Genomic DNA, 22,117 nt, shown 5'->3' with positions numbered 1-22,117 from the left:
TAGGTTATTGTCTGACATCATTATTCATTTTACCTACTTAAAACAAAATAGGTTGACTGCTTTTAAGGTTCTGGGTGTCAGCTGGAGCAGAGCTTTCTGTTCCAAGTGCTTCTGATACGGCTGTGCTAGGTCAGAGAAGCGAGAAGACCTGTAGCTTGCTTTATCTTTGCAGTAGTCTAACATCTGCACGGAGTCATGCTTTTGGGGGAGGATGCACAGGGACCTGGGAGGGGTGGGTAACAAAATTGTTGTTAGAAAATGTGATGTGAGTTGGGGCTGTGTTACGTCGTAGTAGCTTGGGATTTCAGAAGGGTGCTGTGGGCTCAGCGGGCACAGGTCCAGACTGCAGCCTGCCCATCCTGCAGGTTGGGTCTGAAGTAGAAGGGCAGAGGTGACAAAAAAGCAACAGATGGTACCGGGGAGGAATTTAAGAAAGCAGTGATACAGTGTTGGATCGTATGAATGGCAATACACAGTGGGGACCTGACTAGCCTGTTGGAGGCTTTTAGCTATTGGTTTATCTACTTTTATGCATAAGATGGCAATGTGTTATTTAGAATATGCTTGAAGGAAAGTTGTAGCATATGAATCTCTGGTCTCCCATTGCAGTTTTGGAGTGGGCAACTTGGCAAATTTGAGTTGTTACTCTAGGAGCCGCACCTAGAGCACATTTATCCTTTCTCTGTCTATCAGAAGAAAGACCAAAATATGCTACGTCTGGTGGATTATGGAAAAAAACCCCACCCTACTTAAACTTGTCCTGAAGCTGTCAGGTGCACGTGGTTCATTCAGTGCTTGTTACTATGAGTCACTCCTGATTCTCAGTGGATACCTGGTGTTTGTTCATTCCATCTCTCTTTTTTCTTTGAACATCAAAGTGAGCACCACCCTGGCTGCTTGCTGGTACGGATTCTAAGTAAGGCTTTTAGCGGCTCTAGAATTGGTTTTCAGACCTGTTGAAGAATTTTGCCTCCAGCAGTGCTGTCAGAGGTACTGCTGCTATGAGTAAGTAGCATAAGTCGGTCATCTTGGCTAAAAAACTTTAACAAGTTTCACATAAAATCACCCTGACTGTAGTGAGTCACATTACTTTTGCTGTCTTTTCTGTGTTGCTATCTGTAGCTGCAGAGTGGGCTCTGAAGTAACTCACCAAAGTTAATAGCTTGAAAATCCTTGGTTTGTTCTGAGAAACTATTGTTAGGTATTAAAACTGAGAGCCACAGCTGACAATAATGATTTCTAAATTTGCATCTTCGTGTGCTGTGTGATATTCCAGACAAGACAAATGAACAGATTAATAAATTCATACAACATGGTTTTAATGTGATTCTAATCATAGACTTACTTTTCTCATAATTCACTGAGAGTCAATGTATTAGCCATAGGGTTCCACAGCTTGAAAACAATTTGCCTGAAAACCTAATACTGTTCACACTAGGTGTTTTCTGTGAAAAATCTTATTGTCATTCAGCACAAAGAATTGAAAAGCTATGCATAAAGCTGCACTTGACACTTAAAAAAAATAAAGCCGTTTCAATGAATTTTAAGTACCTACACCCTCGGCCTTCAAACTTAAAAGATCAAATCTTCTTTTGCAGCTTAAAGTCAATGAGTGAAACCCCCTGTACATTAGATTTAATGCAGCATTGTCCTTAATTTCAGCTAAACTGGAATTTTCAGGTAAAGGGTTTACTTTCACAAGTTTATATGAAAATCTGATCCTTAGTTTTCAGTTATAAAAAGAAAACATTTACTTATAGGGACAGAATTCCAAAGAACTTTCTAAACAAGGCAAGTCAAGTAACACTTCTTCCTTGAAAACAGGGATTAGATGAAAGAACAAGTAATCATAGAATCTTTTGATTTTAAACTCCCTTATGGATTCTTAATGGATTAGTGATGCCCCTGCACAATTTTAAAATAGCTAGGACATGCTTCTCTCTTTGCACCAGAAATACTTTAATGATGCATGGTGGTTTCAGTCAATAGTTTGATTACCTGCTTAATTATCTCTGTAATGATTCACTCTTTTAAGAAGACTGTAATACGTACCCCACGTCTGATTCTCAAAAGAGACAATTGGTTTCTTTTCTGTGGGAGGTATTAGCAAGAGTTTCTTAGGTGGTGTATTTGTTTGGCAGTTTGCTTCCTTGTGGTTCTGACCACAACTGTAGCCTGAGAAGTGCAGGACATGAAAGTGTATGTAGGATGTGGTAATTTGCCATGCCAACTTGCTGAACTATTTGATGAGTAGCTTATGTATTTTTAGATGTATTACTTATTTAAAGATTCAGCTTCTGTAGCTGAAAGAATTTGCAGAAGTAATAAGATTATGTGTTCAGTTTTGTGGTTGTTATTTAAAACAGTATTTTAAGATTTAAGCTCCCACTCATTTCACAGTTTGCTTTTTTTATTAACCTACCCCCCACATTCCTCTCAGTAGTTGTTTTATTACCTTTATTTGGCTAAAGATGCCTGTTGCCTGACACAAAAGTGCTTTTCTTTGCTGACTCTTTGTGTCTTTTGAGAATAATTTCAGTGCTAAAGCAGCCTTCGGTGGCATTTTGTTTTGTTTTTTATGTATGCTTGTATTTATTCGTTTAACCTTTTGGAAAATTGCAGTAGGAGAAGATTACTTGCGCAACTGTCCTTTTAAACTATTCCATGTAAGCAACTCCTTATTCATTGTTTTCTGGAACACCCATAACTTGCCTGAGCTGTTACAATAACGGAAGATTTGCAAGCTCCTTTTTTTTTCATTTGCTTGTTCTGGATATTGTGATTAAAAATGTTATTGGAGTTTGCTTAGCTGAGGGATCTGCAAACTATTTTAAGTTTGGATGGATGATTCAGGTTTTTTGGTTGAGTTTAACGCTACTGGGATTCTCCTGAGGTGCAGGGGTCTGTTGCAGTGTCAGCAAATGTAAGGTGTACATGCTTGATTCGAATTCAGGTCTGGTTGGAGATGAGCGGGAGGTAGGGCAAAAAGGGGGAAGAAGGCAGCACACCAGTGGGCCTGTGCTTCACTCTGATTTGGAGGACATGAAAAATGAAAATACTGAGTACCTGAGAGCTTGTCACATGCACCAACCATACGTCATTGCATATCTTGGTGCTAGGTTAGGGGTTTGAACTCACTCATTTGGCAGCCTCTGGCTGAGGCAGCCAGGACGTCCTGTGTTGGGTTCTCTGCAACTAGTTCTGTGAGATTCTTTCCTTGTGTCTCTCATGGAGCCTGGAAACTGTATGACAGGGTGTTTTTGTTTTGGTTGTTTTAATTTATTTAACATAATTGCTTGTCCCTTAAGATGATGGTAGTTTTAAACAAGTAGTTCAATGCAAGTATTTATTGAAGCTCTGTAGAGCTCAGTGGAATTCCCCTCATCTGTGTGACCCGCTCATCTTGTTCTGGTTGATGTTGCAGCCTAGAAAGCTGAGGTCTTCCTTCTGCTCCGAGGACGCTTTTCACCTTGCTGAATCATAGGTTCTAGCTCTCCCCAGGAGAACCCTGATAAGTGGTCTGTCAGAGGGCAGAGCTGAAGAAGCAGCCCCTGATGATACTACCACAGGCCTGGTATCTGTACAAAACACATCTGCTATTGTGCAGGAGTGTAGCTTGCTTTCTTTTTTATTGTAACTTTTTTCCCATGTGTTTCTTGACAACAAGAAACGCTCCTAATTTTCTTGGAGTTACTTGAGGTAGGGATCCTTAGCTTCTGGGAGGTGTACCAATCTCTCTCAGCTGCAATTTCTCTACATTTGTTCAGCCAGGACCAGTTACTCCCATACAAAGAGGACAGAGCAAAGAATGCCTGTTAGGTTAATTCAGTGAGGTCATGGAAAGAAGGACATTTCTGACTAGTACTTAACATCCTGTTTTTTTCCTTAGCTTTTGGCACTGTATAAACAGGAACATTTTCCTTAGAGGTGGTATTATACTATGTTAGTTAAATGTAAAATCTAAATATTTACAGATTGACTTTTTTGATTGACATGATCCTTAGGCAATAGGACTTGGGCAATTATTTGTTTAAGGCTAGTCCAAAGCCTTCATACCTGTTACTATGTAAATCAGGCAAATGAAAAAAAAAAAAAAAACAAATCAAAATTCAGAAACATACATTCAGCAATCATATTCACTGGATTTTCTGTTCAGTTGTGTCTTCTGGGGGAGTTTGAGAAAGAAAAGAGCTTATCACAGGAACTGCAGGTTGTTATAAGCCGCAGCCTGTTGGTTAGCTGGAGGACGGAGATTGTAGGAACCTGCCAAAAGAGCTTATGTTAAAGCTGTAAAGTGACTCTTCTGAATATTTGCTCACAGTAACGGATCAAGCCTTTGTGACCCTTGCTACCGATGATGTATACTGTCAAGGTGCTCTGGTTCTCGGACAGTCATTGAGGAACCATACGACATCTAGAAAATTGGCAGTACTAATTACACCAGAGGTTTCCAGTGGGATGAGGTAAGAATTCATGTATTTTTGGAGGTTGATAATATGGAAGAATACACAACAGCATGAAAGATTTTAGTAAGCTTCCTGAGGGTTTCACACCATGGTGTCTAGAAGTTCCCCCTTGGCTAGTGATTTCTGAGATGAGTCCCATATAACATCCATGATAAGATAGTAAGCCTAATAAGAATTCACTTGCAAAAAGTAGAACTTGTGGCTGGAAGTTGTCTTAAGCCCATAATTGGGAACATAAGCTGAAAGTTTAGGAACTAAGGTTTTAGCGTCTTGCTTTTGAGCTGAAATAAAGACACTGCTGTTTTTTTCCCCCCCAAGGGTTTCTCTTTTAGAAAGATACATAACCACCTGTGACGTCAGAACTAGACTAGACATTAGAAAGAAGTTTTTTACAATGAGGGTGGTCAAGCACTGGAACAGGTTGCCCAGAGAGGTGGTGGAAGCCCCATCCCTGGCAACATTCAAGGTCAGGTTGGACGGGGCTCTGAGCAACCTGATCTGGTTAAAGCTGTCCCTGCTCACTGCAGGGGGGTTGGGCTGGATGACCTCTAAAGGTCCCTTCCAACCCAAAGCATTCTATGAACTCTCCAAAAACTTTAGGGGCTCATTTTCAGATGACCGATCTTCTTAAAATACTGGTGCATGGCTATCACGATGAGAAATTAATGTATTTTTGCTTCTTTATTTTTTTAATCACTTTCCAGTTGGGGTTGTGATTCTACAGGCACTACAGAATTGCATGTACAGAAATCTCATTAGGTCTGTTGAACTCAAGTCCTGTTATTTGGAGGACTGTTGCTTATTAAAAGGAACATTACGTGCCACAGCTACTTAAACTGTTAGTTCTGCTATGGCTTAGAAAGTGTGCAAGCTCCTGATTTCTGTATGCCACGTGAAAGTATTTGCAGTGCATCTGGCTCAAGAAACATATTTTCCCATTTTTGCTGTGATTAGATGCACAGAAATCTGTTTTTACAGGTTTTTTAAAGTATGGGTTTTGTCAGAATGCTGTAACCTTCCTGAGGGAATACTTTATACATTTGACACCTGGGTGGACACCAAGTGCATCAGTTTTTTGATCCCCATTCAGTGGGGGGAAAAACCTTTATAACATATTTTTTAATCAAGAGTAGCATTTAAAAAAAAAAGTACACCAGTGAACTATGCTTCTAAAAATCTGTACCTGCTCTTAATTCTTTCCCAGTTAACTCCTGTCCTTTGAAGATCAGTCAAGCAAAAGCTAATGATTCTGAAATCTAGATAATCAGCACAGGCTTTTCTTTGTCTGTGTTTGTATGACATGCAGGACTTTGTAGTTAATAGTGTAATGTAACTAAATAAGCTGTGTTTAAAAGACTTTTTTCTTGTGTCTTGAAGGAAAATTACCTACTTGGGTATCACCTATAAAATTCTCATGAAGGATATTCTTAGAAAAAAGATATCTCCTTAAAGTCTCATTTGAATTGATTTGTGGTAGTGAGCGAGTATATATTGCCTGTTTTAAAAGGTGCAGTTTTGAAGCTGCTTTTACTTGGGCATAATAGGTGCAAATGACTGCACTGACAGTGCATGCCACATCCTGTGCAATGCACAGGGAACACAGTGTTGTCTGTTCTTTGGAGAAAATTGTGCAGGATGAAAACTGCTTTAATTTCTGTTGGCGTTTCTATAGGAGATTAAGTAACTAAAATAAGGATTGGTTTCTCCTCCATGCAGCACCTGTTGCTTTTGAGATGTGCTGGCCCTGTAGTGGAAGAGGCAATGGTTTATGGCCCGATAGCTGCCACTTCAGCAGACTGTTTACAAGGACTTTTCGCTTTTGACTTCTCATTTTAACCAGTCAATCTAGCCTTTGTTATTGTCGTAAAAAATGTTGTGCTGTGTGTCACTGTTTTCATGCCAGAAGTGAACTCTGATGAACCTCTCTTTCTCTTGTTTCTCTCCCTGCTTGCTCTGGTAGGTCTGTCCTCCGCAGCGTGTTTGATGAAGTAATCGAGGTGGACGTGCTTGACAGTACTGACTCAGTCCGTTTGGCTCTGATGCAGAGGCCAGAACTGGGTGTAACCTTCACGAAGCTTCACTGTTGGACTCTTACTCATTATAGCAAATGTGTCTTCATGGATGCAGACACTTTGGTGAGTAGACCGGGAGCTGTGGAAACATTTGTGTCTGCCTTAAAGAGCTACTCTGAGTGTGGGATGCTTCCTTGTCAGGCAGCCAACTGGCCTATGAAGCAACCAGATTTGCTGGTGGTCACAAGGTTGGAGGAGCTCCAGCTGGCATATTTTGGCAATGCTCTCAGTTTTGCTGGCTGCATAGAAATAAATGCTGTTTCGAGAGTAGCCTCAGGACTGTCCTCAAAAGATATCACAAACACACTCTATGCAAATGAGCTTCTGACAGATGTTTAAAATGGATCTCTGTCATATACTTTCGTTTGGACTTACTCTGGTCAGGAAGGCAGGCCAGTTTTAAAATGGAGGTATGGTATGTTATAATATTTATATATTTATAATATATTATATATTTATAATATATATTTATAATATTTATATATAATAAAGGGAGCTGCTGCAGGGTCTCTGAGGGTCATGAAGTAACTTCACAGGGTTTGTGCTTTTATCAGAGAGATCATGGAAAACCACAATTAATGTTACCTTATTACATTAAAAACAGAGGTTCTGACCCCTAGCATATTCTACATTGCCATTGCTTTTATGCTCTGCAAGCTATATACTTGGCCAAACTAGCAATTTACTCCACTGGCACTGATTTAGCTACTCATGTTCTAGAAAAACATTTGCTCTAACAATTTTTCTTTTTTTCTTACTGTCTCTAAGGTGCTTTGCAATGTTGATGAATTGTTTGATCGAGAAGAGTTTTCAGCAGCTCCTGATTCTGGCTGGCCTGACTGCTTTAATAGTGGTGTATTTGTGTTCCGACCTTCTTTGAAAACTTACAACCTACTGCTCCGGTTTGCTGCTGAACATGGCAGCTTTGATGGTAAGGGGCAAAGCATAAGGGACGAAGTGCAAGACATTAGATTCCTTCTCAGTAAGCTGTTTTTCCATAGCTTCCATGCTATCAGGCAGAATGCAGGAAGGCAAGAGTTCTCTTGGCTTTATGTAATTGTGCCCCCACAAAAATTTAAGGTGCAGGCCTTTGCCTCTTGCACTGTACGTAAGACCCATTGACTTATTGTGGACTGTGCTTCACAGAAAAGTGCAATCAAGTCTTGCTCAGTAAGTTTTAATTTTGCTGTCTGGTTTAGGAGAGAGAAATACAGCTGATCTTCAGTCTTCTGCTCTGAGGGAGACCAAACCCCTTTCCTACTCCTTTCTTCATATATTACAATAGGACTCCATTTACACTGAACTTGCATCGGAGTGGATCAGGTATTATTCACTTGTACCTGCTCACGTGGCCATATTGTCAAGTCACAGTTGCAGTCCCATGAATGCACCAGTCTCACTCCCATCCTTGGACGTGAAATTTTGACGTAAATTTGCATGTACTCATAATTATGGTAAAACTGTGTTATATATTCTTTAGGAGGTGATCAAGGCTTGTTGAATAGCTTCTTCAGCAACTGGGCAACAGCAGATATTGGCAAACACTTACCTTTCCTCTATAACTTAAGCAGCAGTGCTGTATACACCTACATTCCTGCTTTCAATCAGTAAGTAGTAACACTTCTGACTGACTGTAAACCTCTGTAGTTTGTTAACAAACATTCAACATGGCCTCAAGTTGCATCAGGGGAAGTTTAGATTGGGTATTAGGAAAAATTTCTTCACGGAAAGGGTGGTCAAGCATTGGAACAGACTGCCCAGAGAGGTGGGGGAGTCACCATCCCTGGTGGTGTTCAAAAAATGGGTAGATGTGGCACTTTGGGACATGGTTTAGTAGGCATGGTGGTGTGGGTTGGCGATTGGACTGATGATCTTAGAGATCCTTTCCAACCTTAATGATTCCATTCTAGTTTTACTTCCATTAAAAAGTAATCCAGCCACCAAGCTAGGAAACATGAAATTAATTATTACTCTACCCTGAACTGGTTTAGTGGTGGACTTGGTAGTGTTAGGTTAATGGTTGGACTGGATGATCTTAAAGGTCTTTTCCAACCTAAACAATTCTATGATTCTATGTTTATAACAGAATAATAATGGCATATTCTGATGATTATAAATTACAGTAGGCAGAAATGATGTTATGTAAAAGTCATGCAGAAGAAGCTTAAATTCAATATGAATGTCTTGCATCGGGACACAGAGGGAGTCCTAGAGTTGGCTACGCTGTCTCATACGTTGTTTCAGAGAAGCTTTTCTGACGTTTCAAAAGATGTAGATTACTTTAGCATTAGGTTCTGGCAGCTTTACGTTGAAAGTTGTTCCCTTTTTTCCAGTCAGTTCTATGGGAAACACCTGGGGTTTTTTTTAATTATTTTTTTAAACCATTTTTTAGGTTATTCCGTGAAACAAAATTTGTGGTAGTAATTATATGACTTCAGACAATGCAGTTAGAGAAACTTTCCTGGCAAGTTGGATTTAGGGTGTCATGAATTACTGTTCCAGTTGCACAAAATACTCTTAATGGAAAGTGAACTTAGGATGATGTATTTATTAGTAATGTTTAATATGGGATCAGTAATAACCAATTTTGTTGATTCAGTGTTTGAAGTGGTATTTATTTATTTGTGAACAGAGTATGCAGGAGGACTGGAAATGGTACTGCATGAGCCTTGTCATCTTCCTTCGTGAACATTTCTACTAGACTCAGCAGTTGGAAGCAAATGGCAATGCAGCCTTTTGTTTTCTGTATGCTAAACAAAATACCTTAAACTAATGAGATAGAAAAAAATATTAATATATATACACTCAGATTGAATGTGTTGGTGTTGCAAAATGTGGAAATTACCTCATCACTGAGAGTAAGTGTGTTTCTTTAGCAGTTTATATAGGCTAGAAAAAAATATTTAATGTATAGACCTGTATGTTTCATCTCTACAGTTTTGGTAGAGATGCCAAAGTTGTTCACTTCTTGGGAGCGACAAAGCCCTGGAACTACAAATACAACCTTCAAACAAAGAGAGTTATGCAGGATGGCACCACGTCTGGATCTTTTCATCAGCTGTCATTTCTTGCCCTCTGGTGGAATATATACAGTGCCAGCATATTGCCTTTGTTAGAAAAACTTCAAAAGATGGAAGAATCAGAATCTGAGGAATGCAAGGTAACTAACAAGGAGTTAGAGGGAATGTGCTGGAATCGCAAGAAAAATTCTGAATATTACGTGTTTGCTAGAGGAATGAATGACATGAAAAAACATAATATCTGTTGATTGGTAGTAGCAGTGGTTGCTTCTAGAAGCATCTAAACTAGCAGTTTAGAAAGGATTTTTAGTACTATTGGCTTTCCAAAGATTTCTCCCAGCCCCCTTCTTAATTGATGAAGAGTTTGTATGGGAATGTATGTGTATAGATTCTGCAAATTCAGCACAAAGTATGATACAAATTAGCCAGAGAAGGTGATAATCTGGCTATGAAACAGACTTTTGACTTTTTGAAGCTAAGTTGATGTAGACCATCAAACTAGCCCTTGAACTATAGTAAAATTTACCTTTGCAGAACTGCATTATAACTTGCTTTATAAGAGTCATAGCAAATAAATCAGATTTGCAAAGGCAGTGTTAATTACATTTAAGATGCTATATTCAGTACTTGTATGTCATCAGGCACTTACTGAGCTCTTTACACTTTTTTTTTCCTTCAAAGGAAGTGCAGCAATGTATGGTTTCCATGAATAGAATAAAAAAATCTGTTGATAAATAGATGATTTCTTGGAGACCAGCAGCATAAAGTAATGAGTAGGAGAAGTAAGATTTTTAATTTTGTATCCAGACATGACAATTTAGATAACTTTTAGGCACATGTAAATATTTTCTTAATTTTTTTAATATTAGACTATTACCATCATTGAACTAATTGCATAGTCCCATAAGATGAGTTGGACAATTAACCATCAAAGCCCTAGAGAGGAATCTGGTTTGTTAACCTCACGACAAATTGGAAAGCAGTGGAAGGAATGAGTAGTTTTTGATCTCACACTTCAACATGCTTTAATTTTTAAGAAGTTGTGCAGTAAAGAAATATTTCAGCCACGGTAACATGAAGGTGGAAATACCTGTTAGATTTCCCTCCTGATGATGCTGGCATACTCATGGGTACAAAAATCTAAATTGCAGCATACTTTGAATCTGGGACCACAAAATTTTTTAATTTATTAACTTATTCCTTTAATGCTGAGATCCCTGTAAGGAAGTGAAACTGTTGTACATAAGATACCAATTTCCTGCAAAATTGCATTTAAGTAATGAGATGTTCTTATTTTTGTTAGCACACTTTCAATGGAGTTGAAATTACACTGAAAAAGGTCAGTCCTTCTGTGGCCAATTCGCTGCAAATGCCTGTGCTTCCAGAGCAGACGTATGAAATGCATCCCACAGCATGTTCACCTGAGGAACTCACTTTCAAAGCTGTAAGTATGTTGTATATTACTATATGCAGTAACAAAGTAATATGATACAGTAAAATGAGATATTTTAATTATGCTTCTCCTCTGGGCTATTATATTTTCTTCAATTTAGCTGTAGCTATTGAATTTTCTTGCTAGCATCAGAAATAGTCTAAAGAGTATTTATTTTCTTTAATCTTCAGTCACGAATGCATGATGTGTCTGGAGGTTGAAAGAGTTTGCATTGAATTTTGTGAAGAGATTAGGTACTTAATAAAGTGTAATATAAAAAAATTCTCTTACCAAAGTAATCTTTTTGAATATTAATACTCTTGTGAATGAATATATTTAAAACTAGAATCCTTTCTGTCAGTCCTCTTTAGAAATTATTTGGGTTTTTTCCATAACTGTTGACTCTGAAAACTGTTTCCCAGATTTCTGTGATTTGGGCAACAAGGAGTGTCTTAAAGGAATCCACTGATGAACGTTGCAGGGGTCCTGGTTCTTTTGTCACTCTTCTTGTGTTTGGGTGTTTCTGTTGCACTGACTCCCCTTATTTTATGCAGGAATTAAGTTGGACATAACAGCACAATGTTTCTGCAGCTGTAAGTCATTACATGCTATATGATAAACCATGCTACAGCAAGTTACAATTGGGAGAAAATAAAATTAATGTTCTGATGTCATCTGCTGTTGTAACTTGTGGACTACTCTCTAGTAAGATGAAGACAGTTTTTATTATGTTCAGTGCTTCATCCCTTTAGACTATAGTTACTCCCTAAAGTAAAACTGTGGTCTTCCTTCCTTTCTTTTCCACCGTCAGTATGGAGGGGCTGAAGAAAAACTGCGAACCTTCCAGCTCTATAATTTGAGAATACTATATTTGCAAAGGATGTGTTATCTTGTGTGCCTCATGCATCTGACCCCATTGGAAATGCTCAAACCAAATAGGGGCACATTTTCAAGATGTTAATTTGGGTTAAAAAAATCATAATGTCCACTTAAAGTAATGTCATTCCAAATTTTCTTTTATTTTTTTAATTACTAGAATTGGTTTATCAGAAGATCGTATTAATCAGAAATGAATAGCCTGATACTCTTTTTGCTAGGAACACCATCATTCCACTTTTTTGTTACTTAGCTTCAGTAGTTTTGTGGGATTGCTTTGGTTTTGGTGGAGGAGACTTCAGGATGGAGACTGTCTACTCATTCGTATTTTGATATCTGGCAAGGGCAAATATTTGGGGCAGTATTTTTTTGGCAATCTATTTTACCTCTGTTTTGGAATTCATTGTTCTGTTCCCATTCTATACGTATAAAAAGCTCATGAGTTATAGAGCAAGCTATTGTCATAAAATGACATTTTTCTCATTGAAGTTTGGTGGTGTGAATGGTAGGCATCTACTGTAATCTAGCTTTCCAGGCTGTTTCTGTAGTCACTGAAGAATGACAGCCACTCTTGAACCTATTTTAGGATAAGATGAGCTGCCCTCTGGAGGTACTTATCCTAGATTGATTACAGTAGGAGCTTAGATTCAATGCCATTTTGATAGCTGAAGCTGGGCAAGATGAATTTTGTCCTTGGTGATAATGTGTTTCGTTCCTTTTCCTCCCATCCCCTGCTTTCCCCTACTCCAAGACTGAAATCAGTCTGTATTGTATGAATTCTCATGATAAGGAACTATGAAAAAAAATATTCTCCTAATAAAACCTCAGTGGCTGTATTTTTAGCAACCTGTATGTGAAGTTGAACAAAGCGGTTCTAACGTCCATCTCTCTGAGGCTGACAGACCTTCAGAACAACCTGTATTTCATCCTGCGTTTCAGGAAACCTCAGAACTGGTACATGTAGCTTTCTGCATTGTGCATCTGCTGATAATTGCATGCATGTTTTTGCTGCCAACATAATTTTGGGAAATCTCAACTAATTATGATGCAATGTGCAAATAAATTCTTGAATCTTTTAGCCATAGCTAAACTGCTTCCAATACTGGGGTACAATCCTTTTCTATCAGTTATACTTCTAGTTTTTAAATGTGTATTTTACTGTGCTAGCCCCAAAATAATAAATGCATGTAGTTAATTTTAGCTCTCCAATACTAACACAAGCAAAGCTGTTTGGGTTTTTTGTTCTGTTCTGGGTTTTGTTTTGGTTTGGTTTTTTAACCTGCTGAAGTGGTATTTCCAAGCAAGTAGAATATGAATGTACGGTGAGTCACGCATGAAACCTAAGCTACTAGGCTTTCCTTTCTGATCTTGCACTGCATTTATCTGTGGGCAGTGCAACAGCAGCGCCAGACTTGGCGTTGATGGGGGTGACAGACTGTCAAGGAGCTGTATCTGGTAAGGTACACCACACATCCATTTTCCTTGTGAGGCCTTTTGCATGACTGAGAAGCACTACGATGAAATACTTTAAGACAGAAACAAAACTGTAGGTGCAACTGTAGCTCCTGTGCAGCCAGGGGTGTTTGGGCCCTAGCTACAATTCTCCATTTCTAAAAACACAATGATTCCTGTCTTCTTGTTAATGACATCCAAAGCTGTTGATAAGGCTCACCAATGGTAAGGAAAGGAATTTTCATGCATTACTGCAGTTATGTGTGTACAAAGCCTAAAAATTAAATACCAAGTATTGTTGCATATTTGCATATATAGGAAGCAAGCATCCTCTTCAGAGTATTTATTCATGTTTAAAGTCACGTACAGAGTGGGACCCAGGTGGGGATTCATATGGAAGGATGCAGTTGCCTAAGCATATAGTGTCATGTTGGCTGTCTGAAATACCTTACCTGGTCTGCAGGTGCAGGTCTTGTGCAAGTCCTGAGCCTTATCTGCCCCAAATAGGCAGATGTAATAGATTTAGGCAGTAAACTGCATTTAGGCAGTTCAAGCCACTGATTCCTGCCCATTAAGTTCTATTTTGAAACTTTTTTATATTGGATTTGTGAGGGCAATTTTGTTTATAACATGAGATGAGTTGTTTGCCTTGGAGCCACTTGGAGTAGTACTGCAAGCAGGTTTTCAGTAGCTGCCTTGTTTAGTCCTTGTTGTATTTCATCTTTATTGTTGGGATGTTCTGGTTTTACTGGCATTGGTCAATCATGGACACAGTTTTTCTGTCATGTGATCAAAACTATCGCAAATAATGTGTCTTGCATTTTTGCACCTATGATAACTTGATCTTGAACCAGGATTCACAATTTTGGACCGTCATTCAAAATGAACTAGTTATTGATATAATGAATAGTGTCAATCTTTTGAATTAATTTATATGGGTAATGTGTCTCACATCTGCTAAATAATACTGGTCTCAGATAAAACAAATGACCAAAAATTCTAGGAACTTGTGTTCACATGAAAGCCTGTTGAAGAGCAAATTTGCACAGATATATGGTTACAATTTATTCTAGGAGATATTCCACTCTAAACAGGCTGGATTTGTAATATTCTTACTGTGTTGTTGCTGAGTATGCCAAGGTCTGAGTTAAGACAAGTGAAATAAATGTTTGGTATTTTCAAAGATGCTATGACAAGTAGTAAAAGCATGGGAAAATGAGATCACATTATCAAACCAAGAATTAATGTTTGAATCCTGTTTGTTTTAGTGTTTTAACTGGGACTGTGCAAAGCAGAAGTTTGCCATTTAAGGTTTAACTCCACAGCACTGAAATGAGAACAACCAAGTGACTGTTTTCCCACTGTTCTGCTTCTTCCCACAGAACGAGGTTGCACATTCTGTCTCAGAGCTGTCTATTCACTTTAAACCAGAAGAACCAAGTCCAGAAGATGAACGGAGAAAATGGGAGGAAGGGCGTATGGACTATATGGGGAAAGATGCTTTTGAACATATCAAAAAGAAATTGGATGCATTTTTACATTAAGGTGGAGTGTACTATAATGGCCATCACCATCTATGTTTCTTCTATAAATGCAATCCTTGAATACTTGGCTATCTCCGTAGTTTATTTGACACCAAAGTTAGAAGTAGATATAGATCCTCATATATTTTGAGGGAAGATTAACAGTTACAGACGCTTCTTTTATAACTGTTAAGTGTGCCTCATCTTTATTGTTACATGTGTCTCATCTTCATTGTTCTCCTATAGTGCCTTCTGAGGTATAATGAATGATACCCTCTGAGTTTGAACTCTGGTATTTACCACTCTTTCCTGCTCCTTCCCATAGCATTCTGCAGAAACAGTCATGAGTGTGAAACACGTTGGAAATTGAGATTATTTCACAAGTTGAGATTACTTCAAAAGTACTTTCACCTTTTAGAAGATGCTATAAAACATGAAATCCTGGCCTCACAGGAGCCTGTGACAAAACTTTTTAATTGAAGTATAGTTAGGATTAAAGGAAATTCAGACTTTGTCTGAGATCACTAGTGGATGTTAGCCCTATTTATATGAAGCTGCTCAGCTTCATCACCAGCGTGATGAAGAGTGATGTAAAACTCTTAAGATAGACCGATAATGTATGGTAACCTTTTATATTGTTGCTATAGGATACCGTTGGTTTTAAAATATTGTTAGCTTTACTTGCATATTCAGAGTTGCATAGTCAGAGGAAGAAATGCTGACACTGTGGTGTGAACCTTCTGGTGCTTTCTATCAATTTGTTTACAGTACTTCAAACTGCAGTTGACAAAGGCGTTCTCGTTTAGCATGGCTGCACCATATTGCAGGCAGCTTGAGTGCAACTGAAAACACAATTGGCACTTGTTTTAGTAAACGGGCCCTTTTAAGATCTTTTAAACAATAGCTGTGTGTGGGAACTAATAAATCTGAGTGTAGTTCCAGGAAAATCTACTGATGAGACTCCATTATATTAAGTATACTTATGGGGGATTGCTTTGTGAATTTGGGTATTTAAATTTGACTAATCTCTGCAAGTTTGTCTTAGCAAACAAAGAAAAAGAAACATTTTCAAAGAAAGAGGCTTGACAGGCATGCTAATATGATAACAGATTTGGCACAGTTAATCATAATGCCACTCAGAATAAGAATTCTGCAGTGCCAATGCAAGACTTGAAACACATTCAGTCTTAGTATGTCACCAATTTTGGTACAGATATACCTAATGAAATAACTTGGGAATGCTGTTTAAAAAGCAGTGATGTAACGTTATGCATCAGAGGGATTGCCATAGATGCTAGTGGAGAAAAAGGCAGGGTAGGAGGGAAGGAATTTTTGTTTCCTTTTCTTCCATCAAAAAGGACGGCAGGGGGGAGGAATAATGTGGACAAATTAGGAAAGGAATGAAAGAGTCAAAAGGTCTCTTAAAGGAAGAAAAATTATCTTTGAGTATTTTAGAATTAATTTCTAACGTTCACAATAGTGGATTTGCTTTTACTTTAGTGGGGTATTTCTGATTTTATCTAGTTCTTTATTTCTCATTTATTCTAAGCACTCTTAAAGTGGGAATCTCTTTGGTGGGTCTGCTGAAGTCAAGCTTCTAGTTCAAGTTAGATGTTTAGGGTCTCTGAAATCGAAGACAGAGATGTCCAGAAGATGATTCTTTTCAATTTCTCCATTGATGATAAAGGGACCCTTGATAGCCTGCATCTCCTGGGTAGGCAACCTCCGCATGTTAAGACAGGTAGGTGCATTTGACCTCTTGTGTGTGGCCCAGTGCATGTGTGGCCCAGTGCAGTGCTATGCGGAGATTACAGCAGCTGCAGCGTACTCCTACTCACGTGGCATTTGGTCTGCTGATTATCCCTGTTTCTTAGTGAACTTGTGCACTTCTGAGGAAGTTCTCTGTTTTATAAGCATTATCGCTAATATACTTCAAATGGGTTTTGAACACTATATAAAACTGTAGTCAACAGCGTCAACCCACGCTTGATGCAGCCGTATTTTTTTACAGTAACTACTAGATCTCACTGGACACATCAGTTAGATGATGGGAGAAAAATTACTGATGTGAAATCAGTAACTGAAAGGTTTTAAAATAGGCATATGAATGTAGTAAAAGGAGCTGTCATGGAATACATTTGAAAATGCTAATATGTGAAATGGTACTATGTGTGGATTGTACAATGTTTTGCAAAGAAATGTACAATTTTGTCACAGAAATAAAATAGAAATGGAAAGGACATACGAAGTCATTTGCTTATCAGATGATGCAGAGTTACAGGTTTATGTATTTGTGACTGACTGTTACTTTAATATGTTTTTTGATTTTATTAAATTGCTTTTGAGTTATTAGCACTACCTGCTGAGCAGAATTAAAAGGTGTGAGTTATAATAATTTCTACAGACATACATCATTATAAGGTTTAGGATCTCTTGAATTAGCACAACAGTAGTTGGTTTATTGTATTTCATGGAAAAGTGCAGAAGTGGTTAAAAACCCTGCCCAAGTTTTTGTGTACTGTCTTCACACAAAAAAAGTTGAACTAGTTACACTTCATGTGATGTTGTAGCGGACTCTAGTACAGTACTGTTGTCACCAGAGTGTGACAAGGGAGAACCTCGTGAGTGAATCCAGAATTTGCTTGCTCTGTGCTTTGGGCAGCATTCTTTGCTCTTACAGACATTATTGTGAAATCTTGGGGCCACAAGCAGGTCTGGGGGGTTTTACGGGCAGCATGTTGCCATGAACCATGGGGCTGAGGTTTGCTAAGTCAAAACATGACTCGGGAAAAAAAACTTGGCAAGCTTCACCTAGAATTTCTTCCACGTTAACGTGTGGTGTGGCCCCAGATATTTTTAGGGTAAAGAAAGTTAAGAAATGTAGGCTTTTTGGCAGCACCGTTCCTCCATAAACAAGACATATTTTCACTTTGGCAATTTGGAAGGCACTGTAGAATAATAACCTCAATGAAATTTAAAGGGGAAAAAATGGCATGGTAAAATGAGAACCACTGAAGATCTTTTACCAGCTGGGGGGGGTGTGTGTGTGTGTGTGTGTGTGACTGAGAGTTTTGTCAGTATTGATTAAGCCCTTGTGACCTGAGAAGCAGCTGTAAAGATGTTGAAAGGCCAGACTCTGACCTATTGCTGTGTGGCAGACTCTGTATTTAAGGAGGACAGCTTGTTTTTAAACCAAAACATGCTTATTCTTCTTCTGTCATGTGCTTAGAGTTATTCACAGCTAGACTTAGAGGGCAATTTTAGTTGCTGTACAACAATTTTACTGGGTGCTCTTCACATATAAACAGGAGGTAGTGTGGGTGTGCCACAAGGAAAATTCTTGAAAATTTTAGACGTGGGTTAATGCACTTTCCTAGCCTACAGGAAAAGCAGATTGTTGTTCTTGAAATACCACTTTGCTTAATGCCTGGTGTCTTGTGAGCACCTTTCCAACTGGGTTGTTCTTGGGAAAGAAGACGTTTTCTTTGTCTCTCTAGTTCAGTCAGCTCACATCAGCTGTTTGTAAGGCTGGTATTTGAAAAAATGCTTAGTTCTTTCTTTTACCCTTATTTTTCTGTCCATGAATAGGAGGCTGGGTCAGTAGCAGGTGGCTTGATACATTTGCATGCTCCTGAAAATGTCTACTTGTTCAACAGAAACAAGTCTGCAGCACACCTGTTTATTCCTTACGGGCTTTGATTCTGCTGTTTTGCTAATCTAAACTGGTTTGATTCATATGACTTTGAAAATAACATGAGATGGGCCCGTTTTTTTAATTCACATCTCCAATATTTTTACCTTTGGGTAAAGGTATTTAGGTCAGTCTGTGGAAAAAATTTTTTATATTTTTGATTGCTTTTTTCCCCCCAGTTTTCTGTTCATTATTTTGGGATTTTATTTCTGTGGTGTGGTGGTTTTTTGGTTTGGTGGTGTCTGTGGGTTTTTTTGTTGTGGGTTTTTTTTTGTTTTTAACTCAGCCCTATAAATGCGATTAAATGCATAGCAGTCAATTCTTAAATAGCCTGCAAAAATACCTATCAGTTAATACTAGTCATTGAAATAATCTGCATTTTCAGTATATTGGTTGTAAAACACTTCAGCTGAATTTCTGTTCATCCTAAGTTGGCTGGCTTATAAATAATAGTTTCTTTGGTGCTGACAGTTAAAAGGGGTGACACTCAAGCAATACGTTTCATCCTGGTATGAATTTTCAACAGCATACCATAATTTATAATAAAGGTAGTTAAAAAAATAGTGATATATAATTGACTTTAAACATGATAAAAAATAATTGTTAGAAGACTGACAATGATATACTATGAATAAAGGGGGGGGACACCCCAAAAAACCAGTTGCAAGCATTTTCCGTGAATTTTGCTTTGTCTGTTGTCAGAACCCTTTCAACTTCAACAAACTGGAGGGAAAAAAAAATTAAAATTCCAAGAGAGCCAGCCTCCAGCTTGTGATTATTTTAAGACTTTTCCCACTTCAGGATGACATGATATTAACTGCTTGGAAAAGTGTTTGTTCTTTTTTATGGTACAGTATAAGGTTCTGAACCATGATAAATATAGGTGATTTTCCTTTAGATGTGTAATATCAGAAACAGGTGATTTGTTTCATTTTAGAGAATTGTGATTTTTTTCAAAGCCTTCTCATAATATTAAGTACTTGGAACAAAACTGATTGCGTGTGATGGGTGGGTACCTGTTTTATGTTTTGTTTAGTTTAAACACTTTTTTTTTTTTTTAAACCTCCTTAAATTCTTTGTGTTTCCAATCCTTTCACTTACAGCTTTTGGACAAATGGCAGAACAGAAGCCAGGGTCATTTGGAACCTGTAATATCCCCATTATTCTCAGAATGTGGGGTTGGTTGTGTTTTTTTTTTTTTTTTCTTGCTTTCAAAAAATCTTAGTAATGCAGTAGTGCAGTATTTCAAAGAGAAACTAGGTTTTTAATAAATTTCAATTTTACAGAGTTGTTTATATGTAACATTACAATCAAAACATTTTACAAAAATCCTCCAATATTCACACTATATATGTGTGTGTATTTTAACGTACAGTCTGGCAATGAGCAAAAAAGTGTTTTGATATTTACTGCTTCTTTTTGGTCATTTATGTAAATGCTTCTGTAATATACTCAGAGTCCCCAGGAATTTCAAGCTGGATAAACTTTGAGCTCAAACTGCTTTTCTCAGTTATCTGTTGCACAATTGTTTTGCATCCTCAAATGATGGGATCGTGTGATCCATATACTGGCATTCCCTTAGGTCCCAGCAGCGCACAAAGTGACACTTCTGATATTTAAACATGGTGAAGTGAGGTCCCTTAAAAGCTTATTGTCTCACTCCTGGGAGACTCGACAATTACTTTGTTGAGTCAGTCTAATGCAGCGATTCCAAATGTCATTTAATAATGATAAAACTATTTACATGGAAGTCAGCTTCAGAAGACATGAATGTCAAATACTTACACAGTTCAGCCACAGCTCTTTCAGTAAAAACAAACTTCATTTGTTATGGAGTAATGCTTCCCTCTCTATGGTGTCTATATTTAACCATGTCTAGGCACATTCTCCTATGGTTAACACTGGCTTGGAGATATGCTAGTTGTCTTAGGTTTTCCCAATAAGCCATTTGATGTGGTGCTCGCTCCCTTCTGCGAAGTGAGAGACCATGAGAAAAGAAGGGAGAAAGCATATAATTTCGCTTTTATTCTTATATTCATGTATTTTGCAAAAGATCAGTATAGATGATTTTTCAAGCAAACCTAGGTAACTGACTTAAGAGTTTATTTCTTTCAGCACTGTTCAAATGCAAACAGCTTTTGTAACAGCTTTTTACCTATTAATGCATTTTATATGGAAGTGTGCGCCAGGACAACTCCCAAGTGCGGCGTTGGGTTCACTTGCTTTATGGGGAATATACATTTCCCAGGAGATCAGAACAATAGCTTCTGCAGAGCTCTCCTGCTCTGGCTAGAGTGTATACAGACGAAGGGATCAGCAACCACTCCGTGGCTAGGATCTGCAGAAAACAGGTGAAATAATTTACCTCCTTTCCCTGCTTACCGCTGTCTCCTCAAAATTTGCAACTTTTAGGATACATTTAGCTTTAGACAGTGAAAGGAATTTAGGACTGAAAACAGTCTGCTTAGGGCATTCTTTCTCCTCTCTCCCTCTCCGATGTTTGTTTTTTGTGTGTGTGGTGTTTTTTTTTTTTTTTGAAAGGACGTTGTACATCCTAGTCAGTGGTTTCCTATTACTTTGTTCTCCTTGTCACCTACAGATTACCTCTGTGCGCAGTCTGCCCTCTTCCTCCCTCTCTGTGTGGGGAGAGCCCCTTGCCCTGTGCCTGGTTGAGGTCTCCAACACTCACTTGACAAAAGCCAGTTACTCTACGCTGCCGGGCCTGTTTCTTCCCCCTCCTGCCCAAAAGCCCCTCTGGCTTTCCACAGATGCCAGCCAAGAAGAAATTATCTGTGTTTGGATGTCAGGAAGGCAGCAAATACATTCATGTGAGTCCTTAGCATCTGGCTGTATATGGCAGTTTAGCAAATTTACCTTTCAAAGGAGTGAGGTGTTGCACAAATGGTTAATGTTTACTTTTGTATGGGGTGTTTATTTTCCTGTGAGGTGAAGGGCAGGCTTGCCCGATGGACATGGTATAAGCCAATCCAAATGCCTTCTGCTCGTGTTTCTAGATCTTAGCCTGGCTTTAAACTTGGGTCGAAAGCGTTCACGCTATACTTGGAGGTGGAGTTCAGGGTTTTTGCTGGTGTGTTGGGCTTCCCAGTCTGTCAACAGGAGCTTGGACCTGTACTTACGTGCTGCGTGGGTGCTTGAATGCCTTTCCATCCCCTGGTAAATGCTCTAATTGTGGCCTCCTCTCTGACTGGGCGTGTTCTTGTGTATCAACGCGGTGGGGAGGGCTGTGAGGTGAACTGAGAAAAAGGTTATCCTTATGCTTAACTGACAATGTAGATGTTACTAAACTGACCACCTTGACTCTAGAGAACAGCTTTTGGCTTTGTTCCCCACTGAGCAATAAGATTTCTCTTCCATCTCTGAATTGGCCAAACTGGCTTTAAAATGCATGGTCTTTTATGCTCTTTTATTTCTGCATGAATCCAGCGAAATGCAGCTGCTCTGGTTTCAATCCCTGTCAGCCACAGAAAAATGTCAAATCTTCTGACAAGTTCTTAGCAATGCTGATGTGGATTTAAATGCTATCGAGCAGTAAGAACAAGTGTATTTTTAGATACTTCTGTGGAG

At 38.5% G+C, this 22,117-nt stretch overlaps 1 protein-coding gene across 1 annotated transcript; it reads left to right on the top strand.

Annotated features, from left to right (window-relative positions):
• The first annotated feature begins 2,934 nt into the window (after positions 1–2,934).
• Positions 2,935–14,862, top strand: GYG2 (glycogenin 2). Its single transcript, XM_075715927.1, has 9 exons — positions 2,935–3,119; positions 4,296–4,463; positions 6,427–6,601; positions 7,307–7,469; positions 8,019–8,145; positions 9,476–9,698; positions 10,862–11,002; positions 12,710–12,820; positions 14,701–14,862. Exons 1-9 carry the CDS (start codon positions 2,935–2,937, stop codon positions 14,860–14,862), a joined length of 1,455 nt encoding a protein of 484 aa, XP_075572042.1.
• The last annotated feature ends 7,255 nt before the right edge of the window (positions 14,863–22,117 follow it).

Source organism: Pelecanus crispus, chromosome 1, assembly GCF_030463565.1.
Source record: "Pelecanus crispus isolate bPelCri1 chromosome 1, bPelCri1.pri, whole genome shotgun sequence".
In the NCBI taxonomy this organism is placed as follows: domain Eukaryota; kingdom Metazoa; phylum Chordata; class Aves; order Pelecaniformes; family Pelecanidae; genus Pelecanus; species Pelecanus crispus.
Note: the sequence above shows the minus strand (reverse complement) of the source record. Positions and strands in the feature narration are given on the sequence as shown.

Bases quoted from the DNA above. Each gene is read 5' to 3' on its own strand.
- GYG2 (XM_075715927.1), top strand. From the start codon at position 2,935: ATGCTTGATTCGAATTCAGGTCTGGTTGGAGATGAGCGGGAGGTAGGG. The intron at 3,120-4,295 runs GTTAGGGGTTTG...AAAGCTGTAAAG, and splicing joins ATTGCATATCTTGGTGCTAG to TGACTCTTCTGAATATTTGC. The intron at 7,470-8,018 runs GTAAGGGGCAAA...TATATTCTTTAG, and splicing joins TGAACATGGCAGCTTTGATG to GAGGTGATCAAGGCTTGTTG.